This window comes from Phodopus roborovskii, unplaced genomic scaffold, assembly GCF_943737965.1.
Source record: "Phodopus roborovskii unplaced genomic scaffold, PHOROB, whole genome shotgun sequence".
NCBI lineage: Eukaryota > Metazoa > Chordata > Mammalia > Rodentia > Cricetidae > Phodopus > Phodopus roborovskii.
This window is the reverse complement of record NW_026126638.1, coordinates 126675-142736: the sequence shown is the minus strand read 5'-3', so window position 1 is coordinate 142736 and position 16062 is coordinate 126675. Positions and strand designations below refer to the sequence as shown.

General features: G+C 41.8%; 1 protein-coding gene across 1 annotated transcript; it reads left to right on the top strand.

The window, feature by feature from the left end:
* The first annotated feature begins 3364 nt into the window (after positions 1-3364).
* Positions 3365-11511, top strand: C3ar1 (complement C3a receptor 1). The gene is made up of 2 exons (XM_051173171.1): positions 3365-3566; positions 8722-11511. Exon 2 carries the CDS (start codon positions 8730-8732, stop codon positions 10170-10172), a length of 1443 nt encoding a protein of 480 aa, XP_051029128.1. The 5' UTR covers positions 3365-3566; positions 8722-8729; the 3' UTR covers positions 10173-11511.
* Positions 11512-16062: the final 4551 nt, after the last annotated feature.

The following is a 16062-nucleotide window of genomic DNA, read 5'->3' as shown; positions in this document are numbered from 1 at the left end:
AATTTACTCTGTTACTTGGAACATTTTCTCTGGATAATTCATCCTTCTTCAGGCATCTCATTTGTCCAGGGGCCTTCAGATTCCTTAGTTATATGTTTTTAGTCTCCTGGAAAGACAAAAACAAAAGCCTGCCCCAACCCTAACTTTGGGAAGTTTCCCTTTTTGGCAGGTTATATCTGACCAAATGAAAGGCATTAGTCTTATATGTTAATTTAAATTGAATGGTCACAATGTTGGATGGACTATCCCCTCTTCTAATCAAGGGGTCTCTTCTATTCAAATCTAATCTTTATCAATTTTGATGGTATCCATAGCTTCTCTTCTCCTGTAGAAACAAAAGCAAAACCTCTTCCCTAACATAATACATATCCTGGTATCTACCAGGCGATGGTGGCACATACCTTTAATCCTAGCACTTGGGAGGCAGAAGCAGGCAGATCTCAGGGAATTCAAGGCCAGCCTGATCTACAAAGTGAGTTGAAACCCTGACTAGAAAAAAAAAAAAAGCATATTCCATATTCTATTCTGGGGTAACATACCCTTAAAGTGCACAGATTGATTTAGTTTAGCTTTTTTTTTTCTACTATATGCATCCTATAATTTCTCTTCTACCAAAGCCAATTCTCTCAGCCTCAACTGATAATTTTCTTGGACTATTTAAGATATTGTCACCTTTTAAGGTTTGAAATAAATTACTTAGCCCTTGAATTATTAATCTGATTGTGGGCTATCATGAGTTAACATCTCCCAGGAATTTGGGGAAATCATTAAGAGTTTGCAATTGATCTCTCCTGAATTGTACTTTCTGTGGTTGAATTTTCTGTAAATCTATCTTATATCCTAGGTAGTTTATAGAATCTCCTCTTTGTATTTTTTCAGGAGTAACTTATAATCCTTAGCAAGGCAAAATTCTCTTCATTTCATCAAACATTTGTTCTAATTGGTGTCTGAATCAGCTAGTAAGAGATCATTACTATAATGGTAAATTGTACATTGAAAGAACTTTATAAATTATTTCCAACGAGTGTTGTTCAAAATATTGGTACAAGGTGGAGCTGTTTAACATCCCTTGTTGAAAAATGTTCCAGTAATACCTTTTTAACAGGCTGAGGATTATTATAAGTAGGCATTGTAAAGACAAATTTTTCTCTATCCTGTTCTTGTAAAGGTATAGTAAAAAAGAAGTCTTTTATAATAGACAGTCCTTTAGGTAATAAAGAAGGCAAGGGAATTCAGGCTGTAAAGAGTCCATTGGCTGGATCACCATATTAATAGTTCTTAGACCCATTACTATTCTCCATTTTCCAGATTTCTCTTTAATAACAAATACAGGAGAATTCCAAGGGTTGGTTGTTTGTTCAATATGTTGAGCATTTAGCCATTCTTATACCAGCTGTTCTGATGCCTGCAGTTTTTCTGATATCAAAGACCATTGTACCACCCACACAGTTTGTCAATTAACCTTTTAAAGGTAGGGCTGCTGCTGGCCCCTTTGAAAGATCAACAGCTGTATAACCTGAACAGCGTGACTGTGCTTGATAATACCGTTTAATATTTCTCTCTTCTTTATGGTTTGTTTCTGAGATTGCAGGAACGTTAATCTGGGTTTTCCTTTGTTGTAACAAATCACATCCCCATAAATTCATAGCTATGTTAGCCACATACGGTTTTAATTTTCCTCTCTGTCCTTCTCCCCCTATACACTTGACCCATCTTTCACTTTGTTTTACTGGAGATGAAGTTCCAACTCCTAGGAGCTGAATATTTAGCTCCTGAAGAGGCCAATTTAGATGCCAAGATGTTGGTGAAATTATTGTTACATACACATCTGTGTCTAGTAACCCTCCAAATACAATCCCTGCTGTGCCGTATAGAGAACCAAAATCAGCTTTAGTTGTACGCAAAAGGCTGACAGTGAGAAGTCTTTGCCTGTCCGTTTGAGTACGTGTCTCACTTTGTAGCTCATGCTGCCTGGAACATGTGATCCTCCTGCCTCAGCATCCCGAGTGCCTGTTTTACAGATGTGGGCCACCACACCTGATTGATGGGAAAGAATTCTTTCCAGCAGGGACTGTACCTTCACCTAGTGAAATGTAGCCTAGTGCCCACAGGCGAGGCCACCGGGAGCCAGCTGCCTCCTCACTAACCCTTGCCCGGAGCAGTTTTTTGCAATAGCACTGTACTGTCCGCTTGTGCAAGCCCTGTAGCCATTCAGGGCTGTTTACATCTCACTTCTCTCTTACTTTTTTCCCAGATTGTCTCCAGATAGACATAGCCATACACACTGCATTCCATTTCATTTCTACTTATAAGCAAAGTATGTTTGTATTGTGTGTGTGTGTGTGTGTGTGTGGAAATCTGCAGAGATTACATTGTTTAACTCATTCTGATTCTACTGTAGCCTAATTTATTATCTGCATATCAAACATTAAAGAGATACTACTTAAGATTAATTAAATGTGATTTTTACAGCATTTCTCCTCAAACCGCAGACCCCCAACTCAGCCATCTTTTTTGGTAAATGTGTTCTTATTTGTTCTTTAACAAATACATATGTATGCAATGTATCTTGATCATAGACACCTCCCATTCCCCCCTACCACCACCACCCACATACACACTCTTTGTTCCTGTGCTGGAGATTAAACACAAACACAGGGGCCTAAGACATACCAGGCAAGTGTTCACTGCTGATCTACAGCCCTGGATCTCTAATTGCTTTTTATTTTGAGATAAAGCCTTGATAACTTTCTCAGGTTTGCCTTAAAATCACTCTAGAGGCTGGGGAGATGACTCGGTAGTTAGGAGTTCAGTCCTCAGCACCCACTGGGTTGCTCAGGGCACCTCTAACTCCAATTCCAGGGAATTTGATGTTTGATGTCCTCTTCTGGCCTCCTGGTTAAACACACACACACACACACACACACACACACACACACACACACACACAAAATAAATAAAATTTAAAAAACCTTACACGTTAAATAAATAAAGAAATCTTTTAAACACTTCACTCTAGAGGGCTGGAGAGATGACTCCAGAGGTTAAAAACACTTTTTGCTCTGGCAGAGGTCCCTCGGTCCCCAGCATCCCGTTCCTGCCTCTGTGAGCGCCCAAACACATGTGGCCCACACAGACATAAAAACAAAATAAGATGAATTTAAAAGGAAAAAGAAAAAGAGAGAGAGAGAGGGGAAAAAAAAAAAAAAAAAAACCCCACTCTGTAGCCCAGGCAAGCCTGGAAATTTCCTACTTCCTGCGTCAGCACTCTAGTAGCTAGACGATGGCTCCTGCCTGCGGAGCAAGTAGCATCCACTCCCCTCTCCGTCCTTCTGCTTTCCTTATCTAAACCGCCTAAGTTTAAGACGTGACTCACAGAGGCCCTTCCTGAGCAGTCAGATAGCAGTCTAGATGCGGAGTTCCCTCTACCATAGGAAAGTAAGGGCTCAGCAACTCATCCAATGGACTTTATGACTCCCTTCCAGCCAAGTGTGGGGACCAGATAGGATTTGTTGGTGACCTGCAGATCAGTACCGGAGCCCTCTGCTTTCATCTCAGTGCACTTGGTAAGAAACCCTAGATGAACCTGATAGCTTGTACTTCGTTTAGCCTGCTATACGGTTCATGTACAACGGTTTCAACTTCGTTATCTTCTGTTTCAATCCATTCCTTCCCTAAGAGTTTTATTTATACAGAGTCTTAACTGTGTAGTCTTGGCTGGTCCGGAACTGGATACACAGACTGGGCTAGCCTTAAACTCAGAGATGTAGATTTTGCCTCTGCCTCCTGAAGGCAGGGATTAGAGGCTAGTGCCATCATACCAGAACTTTTATTTCTCCTGTCTTATCCCTATGTCTCCTTTCCTTTGCCTCTCAATACTACCCATTCTATTTGTCTTTGCTTTTAATATTTTCATTCTGAAAATAATGAATATTTATGACACTCCCTTTCACAGAGTGACTTTCTCCTGACCTGTGATTCTGTTTGTTCCCATTAATGCTGTTTCTCCCATCACTGATCAAAGGAACACTCATTATTTATATGTGTGTGTGTATGGATATGTGTGTGTGTGTGTGTGTGTGTGTGTGTGTGTGTGTATGTATCTCCATATGTGGATTCCCGTCCTATCTCTCTCTAAATTTCCTGTCTTTAGTGCTACTGGTTCTCTCATCCTATAATTAGTATTTCTCTGGGGAAACCACTTTTCTTTACTCATTATAGGTAAGTTTTAGTTTCAAGATTTTACATATCTTTTAATTACTACTGGTTAAGTCAATACTAAAATCTTAAGAAAAAAACTAATAAACTTACACATAGAGAGTTTTTTGTTTTTCTCAAAGTTTAGGGAAATATGAACTGTGATCTTGCTCTGGGTGACTGTTTAAAGGTGACTTGCATACAGTTTCAGGGCAGATAATCTGTGATATTTAAACCATAGCTCACAGCATGGTGCTCAGTTTCTCTTATATGGGGACTTGCCCTTCTCAGTTTACAGACAGCAACACTATTATTGTAAGCTGTACTTTATTATCAAGACTGAAGTTTTCTCAACTATGTGACCTTGCAGTAGAAAGAGCGCTGGCCGAACAGTTACTGGATGAAGCACTTGCAACCCTTCCCGGGCTGTAAAGGCTACACAATCTCCTGAGTTTCAACATCAAAAATTGTAAAGTGAGGACAGATGGCATTCGCAATATCTGTTTGTTTCTAGCAATCTCTGACTCTTTCTCTCACTATCTTGAGTACTGTGCATTAACATTGGGATAGGACAATAGATCAGCACTCTGGCCATTCAAGTTAAGGACTGCTAAGATTTGGAGATCTGAGTAGAGAAAGGCAGATAGGAGGATGGGAATCATTTCTCCTTTTTTCATTTTGTTGACTCGTTCTTTTAACTTCCGTTTGCCACATAAGACCTTGTGGTGATCTTTGTTAAACTCAGCAGAATGACTTCCAAATGTCTGGACTTCCGTAAAAAAAAAAAAAAAAAAAAAAAGTAAAGTGTTATTATATCCTGTAATAATTGGGAATTTAAACAGAAATGAGAAGAGACAGCATAGGGATTAAGAAAGCTATCTGGGTAAAAATGAAAAGGCTAAGAACTAAAATTTTAAATGTAATTGAAAATGAAAAGTAAGCATTCCCCTATCATGGTGGTGCATGCCTTGTAATCCCAACACTTGGTGACTGAAGCAGAAGTTCTTCAGTCAGAGGTCAACCTGGGCTATATAATCAGGCTTCATCTCAGAAAAGCCAAAGGAAAAGAAGTGACGGCCCATCCATGTGCTAAATCCCATGGAATAGGCATTTATAAACAGGTCTTGTCATTACCGTCACACAGTTTGGGGTCACTATAAGAATTACAAAGTAAAATGGAATACGACACCTCATAGAGCATATCAGAAAGGACTCAACCACACACACAGGCTTATGCACATGGGTGTGCACACCCGTGCAAGGAAGAAGACCGAAGAATCTTCAAGGGATTGTAAGAGAATATTTCAGACAAAAGGCATCAAGTTTTACCTTGAGGAGTAAGTATTTTAACAGACAGAAATTTAGCGTACAGAAAGGAAGAAGCTATACAAGGGACATAGTTCTAAACTGAAACCATTAGCCTCAGTGCAGGAATATAACATTGCGTTGATTGGAAAGACGTCATGGAGACCAGGAAAACAGACTGAAAGAACTGTCTTGTGGAAGGAAGATAGAGAAATCGGTCTGGGTTTGAGTTTGTGTTCTTGATGCAATTTTAGCAGAGCAATAGGAGCAAAAGACAAACTAAACCCAAACCTTGAAAAAGAAAATTAAGAATGGTTGCTCAAGCTAGGCATTGTGGCTATGCCTTTAATGCCATATCTCAGGAGGCAAAGGCTGGTGGATCCCTGAGTTCAAGGTTAGCCTGGTTCCCAGAGTGAGTTCCAGGACAGCCAGGGCTACTCAGAGAAACCCTGTCTCAAATAAACAAGCAAAAAGGAATGATTATTCATAATAATAATCTCCCCCAAACAAGCCATCAGCCTTGAAAGAGAAGCTGTGTTAAAGTTTACCAACAACCTAATGGAAGGTTTGGTCATAGCTTGGATCATTGTGGAGAAACCACTTATGAAAGATATTTAGGGGCTGGAGAGATGGCTCAGGGGTTAAGAGCACTGGCTGCTCTTCTAGAGGTCCTGGGTTCAATTCCCAGCACCCACATGGCAGCTCACAACTGTCTGTAACTCCAATTCCAGGGGATCCCATGTCTCTTGGACTCCACAGGATCCAATATGCATGTGGGGTACATAAGCTCACACAACCGTACACACATACACATATATAAAATAAAAGATTAAATACATAACAAAAAGCATGAAGACTTTTTAAAAAAAAAAAGATATTAAGGGAGAATGTTGGAAAATAATTTGATAAAAACTTGACACTCCTTAAATTGAATCTTTCTGTGTGATGTGGGGATTAAACTGAAACAGTGAATCTAGAGAGCAGTGTATATTATGTCTGTTACCGCTTTCTCTCAACCTGACACAAGCTAGAGTTATCTGGAAAGAGGAAGCTTGATTGAGAAAATGCACCCATCATATTGGCTTGTGGACAACTCTATGGGACATTTTTGTTGATTCTGCTGACGTGGGAGCATGCAACCCACTGCCCGCTGGGCAGGTAGATGGTCCTGGATGCATAAGATAACAGGATGAGCAGCCATGAGAAGCAAACCGGTAAACAACATTCCTCTATGGCTGCCTCCAGGCCTCTGCCTAGGCTTCCCTCAATGGACTCTGACCGGAATACGTAAGAAATTAACTCTTTCCAAGTTGCCTTCAGTCAGTGTTTTGTTACAGCAATGGAAAGCAGAGGAATACAACTGTAGTATTTAAATGCTCCAAAGGTAGGAACAATCCAAATGTCTGTGTCAGATTACCAGATAAATAAAATATGCTACACACACACACATTGAAATATCAAATCCATTCCATTTTGTTTTGAGACAAGCTCCTACTATGTAGCCCACACTGGCTTTGAACTGGTAGCAATGCTTATAGCTTGTGACTAAGTGCTAGGATTCCAGGCATTCACCAAGAGGCACCCTGAACCTTTAAAAGAAAATCCTGACACATCTCATACTTGAAGGACATCATGACAAGTGAAAAACAAAAAGAAAAAGACTGAGCTGGGCATGTCGGCTCTTGCCTGTAATCCCACTACTTGGACAGTTTAAGCAGGATTGCTGCAAGTTCAAGGCAAGCCTGGGTTATGAACTGAGACCCTATGGTTGTCACACACACACACATGAACACACACACACACACACACACACACACACACACACACACACGGAGAGTAAGGAAGACAAGTGCCACATGACTTTACTTACATGAAGTATGTAATCAAGTTTATAAGAGCAAAGTACAGTTGCCTGAATTGAGAGGTTTTCTATATATCTTCCTACCTGTCTCCTCTGTCTGTGATTGATCTATCTATCTATCTATCTATCTATCTATCTATCTATCTATCTATCTATCTATTTTTATGTAGGGCCTCTCTACATAGCCCTGGCTGTCCTGGAACTCACTCTGTAGACCAGGCTGGCCTCAAACTAACAGAGATCCACCTGTTTCTGCCTCCTGAGTGCTGGGACTAAAGGCATGCACTACCATACATGGCAAAGATGTTTAATGAGTAGAGAATTCATGTTTTTATTAAATAAAAACATCCTGGAAATTAGTTGCATAGAAACTGACTAAGGTACTGTTAAATTCTATATTTGAAGTAGTTAATTAGGATGGTAAATTGTATAGTTTATGTGTATTTATTTTATCACCATCGATTTTTAAATATACATGAATCAACTGAACCTCATTAAATTTTGTTTGTAAAATTTACATATGCATGAAAAGAATGGCTATAAGGAAGCTTGAATATAAGCTTAAATATGCTAAAATTGAGCTCCCAAAGTTGTCCTCTGACCTCCACGCGCACGTACACACACACACCGCACAATAAATAAACAATGAAATGACAATATGGGAAGTTCAACTTTTAGATGCTGTTGTCAGTGTTGTGAAATCTTCGGAAAGTCCTTTGGTGACTTCAGACTAGGGAAAATCCACCTAAAAGTTTTTGCTTATTTGCTCAATTAGACATCTGTTCAGTTTTAGTAGTGGACACTGAATGAAGGGAGAAGCTGTGGAAATAAGGAACAAAAAGTGTCACAGCAAAGTGTGGGGGCCATGTCTGTCATGCCAGCACTCAGAAGTCAGAGGCAGGAGGACCATGGGTTTCAAGGCCATTTACTCTACAATGTGGTCAGTTGGAAGTCAGCCAGCTCGGGTAACATAGAGTTCCTGTGCCAAAAGGCCAAGGGGGGAGGCTGCAGCTCAGTAGAGTGCTGCCCAGCATTTGTAGGCACTAGGCTTGAGTTTCAGCACTGAAAAAAAAACCAACAGCAAAAAACGGGGGGCATAACAAAAAAAGGGGGAGGGACTTGATTGGATGTGGATTTCCAAATGAAGTTATCTTTTTGATATACATTTAAATCAGTACCATATATTTTTAAATCGCCTATCAGAGAATGCTGTTGTGTGTCTATTCTGGTAAAGGAATGGGAACCAGACTCCTGAGAGTCTCTGGCATCTAAGGGATGCATCATCACATGAGGCCTCCTGAGAGTACCTATTTTCCCAAAGTTGCTACAAGCTTTAACATTCTCTTCATCTTTTTCAGGGTTGGCAATGGAGTCTTTCTCTGCTGACACCAATTCAACTGACCCACACTCCCCACACGTGTTTAAACCTCAAGACATCCTCTCTATGCTCATCCTCTGCCTCACTTGTCTATTGGGACTGCCAGGCAATGGGCTGGTGCTGTGGGTGGCTGGCCTAAAGATGAAGCGGACCGTGAACACAGTTTGGTTTCTCCATCTCACCCTGGCCGATTTCCTCTGCTGCCTTTCCTTGCCCTTCTCCCTAGCTCACTTGATTCTCCAGGGCTACTGGCCCTACGGCTTGTTCCTATGCAAACTTATCCCATCCATCATCGTCCTTAATATGTTTGCCAGTGTCTTCTTGCTTACTGCCATTAGCCTGGACCGCTGTCTGATGGTACACAAGCCAATCTGGTGCCAGAATCATCGGAATGTGAGAACAGCCTTAACCATTTGTGGATGTGTTTGGGCAGTGGCCTTTGTGATGTGTGTACCAGTATTTGTATACCGTGATCTATTCACTATAAACAATCACAGTGTATGTGGCTATAACTTTGATTCCCATAGGGATTTTGATTATTGGGACTACAATGGGGATCTACCAGAAAGTAATTCTACTGACAACTCCACTGTTCAGCTAACAGGACAAATAGATGACAGGTCAGATCCTTCCTCTTCCCAAATAAGTGATCACCTTCAGACAGCTGTCACTGCCCTCCAGTCACAGACACTCCAAGGATCTTCTGAAGATTCCTTCCCTCTAGACTCAGCAAGACTGTCTAGACAACAATCCCATTACAGTGTAAAACCTCCCAGTGTGCTCATGCCTGCCATACCCACTGGGTTTCCTGTTGAAGATCACAGAGCCAGCACACATAGGGCCCATGATTTTCTCTCTGCTCCTATAGAGCCTTTTGCTACTGCTTCTAGCAACTACATATCCCACCCTGAGCATTCACAAGATTTCCAGGATGATTATTCCGCCCAGTTCATGTATCATGAGCAAACACCTATGGTGGCAATAACCATCACGAGGTTGGTGGTGGGCTTCCTGGTGCCCCTTTTTATCATGACGGCTTGTTACAGCCTCATTGTCTTCCGAATGAGAAAAGCCAACTTCACCAAGTCTCGGAGCAAAACCTTTCGGGTGGCCTTGGTGGTGGTGACTGTCTTTTTTGTCTGCTGGACTCCATACCATATTGTTGGAGTCCTTTTATTGATTGCTGACTCAGAAACTCCTTTGAGGGAAGCTGCGTTATCCTGGGACCACATGTCCATTGCTTTAGCATCTGCCAATAGTTGCTTCAACCCCTTCCTTTATGCCCTTTTGGGAAAAGACTTTAGGAAGAAAGCAAAACAGTCCATAAAAGGCATTCTGGAGGCAGCCTTCAGTGAAGAGCTCACACACTCTACCAACTATACCCAGGACAAAGCCTCTTCAAAAGGAAACAATTTGAGTACAGATGTGTGAAGATGCGGAGCTGGGGACCTAACCAGCTGTTCTCAGGCCAATACTGGTGAAGGAGAACATGTGAGCAGGACACTTTAGTCAATCTGGTGGCTATCAGAGAGAGGTCTCTGACTATTGACATCAGCATCATCTGGAAACATCAAAGATGCAAAATTTCAAGTCCCAGGTTTGTTGACTCTGAATCTCCGACCCACAGGGACCAGCATTTTAACAGGTCAAATGACTGAGAAACTGAGCATTAATCAGAAACAATAGGGCCTGTTAAAGCACTGTCCCTAACTAAGCCGTGAGTGATAAATAACTTTCTCATCTGTTTTCAATACTAATCTTTTTTCCTTAGCGCCATCTAAATCATCTTTCAGTTTGCAGGGAAGGCTGCTTTTATTGTCCTGAAAGATATTCACTTATTGTAGAGCTTCATGATGGTGGTGGTGGTTTTAAGTGAGGAAAAAGAAAAGATACAAAAAAGATAAGGCCTGCGAAAGCAAGTAGTGATGAGTTAGAGACTGGAACAGAATGCAGGCCAAATGCCTGTTACTGAAAGCGTCTTCAGATAATCCCGGGTGCCCACGATCACCCCCAAATGAGTACAGATACACATGAACCCCTACTCAGGGGGTGTTTTGGAAGCTGTGGTTTGGAGCGCTCTCCCCTATGCATTCTGCTTGCTCATAGAACCATCTGTCCCTTTTCTTTTTCTTTTCTTTTCTTTTTTTCTTTTTCCTTTGGTTTTTCAAGATGGGGTTTCTCTGTGTAGCCCAGGCTCTCCTGAAACTCACTCTGTAGACCAGGCTGGCATCGAACTCAGAGATCCACCATCTCCTGCTGGGGTAGCACCATGCCTGGCCGCCTTCTTAGTCTTCCACATTAGACTTTGTGCCTCACATAGAATAAAGCAGTATTCTAAAGATGCCTTTCCCTCACCCCAATGGCATGAAGAAAAGTGGAACTGCCATTCCTCAACTCACTCCCAGGTCACTGCACCCTGGTGGCAATACCATCAAAATACTTGAAACACGAGTCTAGGTATCATGAATGCCAAAAGTGCCAGGCACATTCTCTTTGGGCTTTTCCAAATTAACGTTTAACTGGATCGTGGTATTTTAAAGTGATATATACACCCTATTTTAAAGGAACTAATGAATAATGAAATAATTATGAAATACAAGAGGCCTCTTTCTCCAATGCCCAGTAGTTCCTGTCTCTCTCTTGCTTCAAGAAAGCACTTTTGCAAGAATGTTAGCTGTTTGTTTTGACATTTACCATGATGTACCTAAATCATATGCTTACACTGCTGTTTTTCATAGGTAGGATAAAAGTGGTTGTTTTGGAAGATGAATATTTTATTCACTTTCATAGTCTCACCCAACATTGCAGTGTTGCTTAGTATCATACTTTAATTTGTCCATGACCATCCTTTTTCTTTTACTTTTTTTTGGGGGAGAGGTTCAAGACAGGGTTTCTCTCTGTGTAGCCTGTCCTGAAACTGGCTTTGTAGACCAGGTTGGCCTCAAACTCAGAGAGATCCACCTGCCTCTGCTTCCCAAGTGACGGGATTGTGTGCCACCACCGCCCAGCTTCTTTTACTTTTTGTTGTTAGGTTTTGTTTGTTTTTGAGCCAGGGTCTCTCTGTGTAGAACAGGCTAGCCTCTGACTCACAGGTCTCTTGTTACAGTACTAGACCTGAGCATTACACCCTGCCCCAGCTGACTACACAATTTTCTTGTCAACACATTTTGATAGCATACCACTTTTCTTCTGTCCTCTTGGTTTTTATATAAACACATAATAATCATACATATAAGGCAATGTGATTGATCCATACATGCATACTCTCCCACCCCAGTCTCTGCCTCATCATTCTACTCTCTGGTTAGCTTTTTGGTTTTTTTTTTTTGTTTGTTTTTTTTTTTTTAAGACAAGATCTCAAGAATCCCAGATGGTCTCAAAATTGCTACGCAACCAAAGAGTTTCCAATCCTCCTGCCTCCACCTCCCATCATACAGGGATTACAGGCATGGGCCACTATGTCCAGTCTTATATGCTGCTGGGAATCAAAACCAGGTCTTCATGAATGCTAATGAAGCATCCTAACTAACTGAGTTACTCCCCAGTCTACTCAGGTTGACATTTTTGGCTCTCCTATATGAGATTATGTGGTGCTTATGTGCCTACTTCATCTTACTCACATGTCCTCCAGTACCATCCTTTGTGCTAAGAATAACAGGATTTTGCTCATCTTTATAGCTAAATAAAACTGCATTTGTGTATGTAGCACATTGCCATCCACTTAACTGTCAGGTTCTACAGCTTAACTATTATACATAGTACTACACTAAAACTTTAGTAATTTTTAAGAATTAGAAACTCCCATCATCTTTTCTTTCTTTCTTTCTTTCTTTTTTTTTTTAATTTATGTGCATTGGTGTTTTGCCTGCATGAGGGTTATTGGGTACCCTGGAACTGGAGTTACCATGTGGGTGCTGGGAATTGAACTCAGGTCCTCTGGAAGAACAGCCAGTGTTCTTAACTGCTGAGACATCTCTCCAACCCCTGGTATTTCTATTACTATAAGTATACTTTTATGTGTTGAGTCACTGAAAATTCGAGCTTGTTTGCACAAATAAGATGATCTAAGATGAATGAATCAGTGTGAAGACAGAAAATTGAATGTATTTTAGTCTTGCAACACATTTGTTCAGTTGTTGCAGGAAGGGTCTTAAGCTACAACTGTTTTATAAACTATTGTACAGAAAAATTTCAATGACTAAGAATCTTTTTTTGTTTTGAGGCAATTTTGGGCCTAAGATATCAGTTTTGCCTTTCCAATCTAAACTCATGTATTCCATATGAATAAAAACTTTTAAGACTCACCAATCCTTTTAACTTTTTTTTAGATGTTATGTGTTTGAGTGCTTTGCTTGAATGTGAGTCTGTGTACCACCTACATGCCTGGTGTCCGGAGATTATAGGAGGTGTCGGATCTGGAGTTATAGGTGGTTGTGACCATTATGTGGGTGCTGAGAACCAGATCGTGGTTCTATGCAGGAGTAGGAAGTGCTCATAGCAACTGGGCCATTTCCCTGGGCCCCAACTGCAGGTCTGTGTGACACTCAAAATGTACTACAACCCCTAACAGGCAGCAAATGGACCTGATGGTGAGTGACTGCAAACTTGCCGCGGCAGCAATACCATGCCTCCAGTCCTCCAAGGCCCTGCATCTGGGTGCCAGTTCCTGGATTATACTGTAAGGGCAACAGGGTGGGTAATCTTGGCATAATGTGAAGACTGAAAGTTAACCCTGCCAATACCCGACTTTTTCCAAGAGCTCTGCTTACTTTGGGATTGTACTCTGAAGAGTTTTACCACTAGATCGCCTCATTCCAGATTTTACAACTCTGATGCGTATCTTTCCCTATTTTACACTCTCATCTCCATAAAAATCTAAAACAAGGCCCAGCCCCTCCCCTACAGTATAGTATCCTGAATCTTTTTTAAATCGTATAACATAAAAAATAGACAATATATTTGATCACATTCTCTCTCCTCCCCCAACTCCTTCAAGATTCTCCCCACCTCCCTACACACCCAACTTCATGTTCTTTCTCAAAAACAGAAAAAAAAAATCAAAACAGACAAACTAAAAATGGAAAATCAATAAGACAAAAAAATCCAAAATAACCAGTTGGTGATGGTGCACACCTTTAATCCCAGCACTTGGGAGGCAGAGGTAGATGAATCTCTGTGAGTTCAAGGCCAGCCTTGTCTACAGATCAAGTTCCAGGATGGCCAGAGCTGTTACACAGAGATGCCTTTTCATGAGGAAAAAAAAAAAAAAACAAGACAACAAAAAAGCACACATTGAAACACACACGCACACACACACACACACACACACACACACACACACACACACGCTCAGTCTGCTCTGTGCTGCTGGCCAGCTATTCCTGGGCATGGGGATGGCCTGGAGTGTGGCACTGCACTGGGGAAAAGTGACATTTCCTTTTTAGCAGGTATCAGTTGCAAATAGCTTCTTGGTTAGGGGTGCGACTTTGTGTCTGCCCTTTAAACTAGCAAGCAAACAAGAATGGCCTCCTCTACCCACTGACCTCCAACAAGATTTCACTACACTCACTAGCATTTTAAAGACAAACTGTGAAATCCGTGTCTAATTCACTTTTCCCATCACTCCTGCCAACAGTCAGGGTCAGCTGAGCAACTCCGTGGCATGGATGGTGCCAGCAGGAGCCGAGTGCTTTCACATATCTCCTCTCCCACCCTGGCAAAAAGAAGTTAGAAGTACCAATAAAGAAAACTGGAAGCGTTTTTTTTTTTTTTATTAAGAAAGCATGCAAAAAAAAAAAAAAAAAATCAAGTTGTGAGCCTATACACCCTCTTCCCAGCCTGCACCAATGCAAAGCATTATGGGAGGTATAAAGAACTCACCAAACCAGAAACATGGGAGTTGAGGAGAGGAAGCCTAGGATAGGTAGATCAATACCAAATGATCTCTCCTTTTGTCCTCCTCCTCTGCTCTTTTCCCTTATCTCCTCTGATAGGCAGTGAATCCTACAATTCTGCACACATCACCCAAGACAACAACGACAAAACTTCATGTCCAGCAACACTGGACCAACAAAATAAAGTAGTTTTCTTTCCACTTCATAGAGGGATGGGAAACTGAGGCCCAAAGGGAATCAAGTGCGTCCTGTGCCATTTTGCAAGCCTGAGCCTGGTGGAGGAGGGCTGGAAGATCAGGGAGTCTAAGGCCAGTCTCCAGACCCCACTTCAGCCGCTCTGGCTGCCCCCTGGGGCGGGCCCTTCATGAGACTGGATCTCAAGGTGTGGAGGAGCCAGAGTCATTTAGGAGTGTGAGTCAGCCTGCCCTTCCCAGCCTCGTACAGATCTGACCAGGAAAGGTGTTGAGAAAAGAGGAGTGTTACTCTGCAAAGACGAGATGTTGAGGGCCAAAGGGAAGCTGCGTAGAATACACCTGAAGGGAAGGGATAAGGAGATATCTAACCGGGTACCAGGCAAGGGCTTGTGCCACCCTCTAGAGAAACACTCCTTTCCCCAGTGGGAAATATTGCATCATACTTCAACCCTACCAAATGCTCTCCGGTACAGTCTCCCATCGTGTAGGAGGGCACCTGCTTTTTTCTTATACCCTCCCTGCTTTTTTTCCTTACAAAGGCTTCAAAAGAAATAAAGTGCTCTTTAGTGAACTGCCCCATCTTATGCCCCTTCACTTAGCCTCACTGGACTTCCAAAATCTCAAATTTTAACCCCCTTCCAAAGAAAAGAAAGAGGTTGGTGAGGGGGAAATCAGAATGGGAAGCCCAATATCTTGGAAATCATGGATAAATAAAAGAAAATGAACGAAAGTCAGAAACCACAAAGAGATTGGCTTTGTCTAAGCTACATGTTTTGTCCATTTCAGAAAAATGGAAGTAAACTTGGTCTTCCCTCTCTTAAGCCAAATTCAGCAAACCCACTAAGAACCCTGCAGCAGTTAGCCCCGGCCACTTAAGGCTAATAGAGATTACTCAGCTCTATGCCTAGGAGTGCCCCTTGCCCTCTCTGAATCCTGTCTGTATCAATTTCCCCCTTACATTTTTGATTGCCAGTCAAAAGCAAAAGCTTCAGCCCCACTGATAGGGATTCCAAGAGATGCACTCCCTGTGTAGCTAAACAAATGACGCATTCCCTACCCGTGTCTGTGCCAATCCCCTTCCTTCTCCCCTATTTCCTTCCTATAGGCAATACTATGGGAATGAGTCTGCTGTGACAGCTGGGAAAGAGGCTTCAACAGCATGTCTAGGACATGAAGAAACCCAGAGTGAGAATGGCTTCCTTGTGTCATTAGAATCCCAGAAAATGGGGGAAG

Bases quoted from the DNA above. Each gene is read 5' to 3' on its own strand.
- C3ar1 (XM_051173171.1), top strand. From the start codon at position 8,730: ATGGAGTCTTTCTCTGCTGACACCAATTCAACTGACCCACACTCCCCA.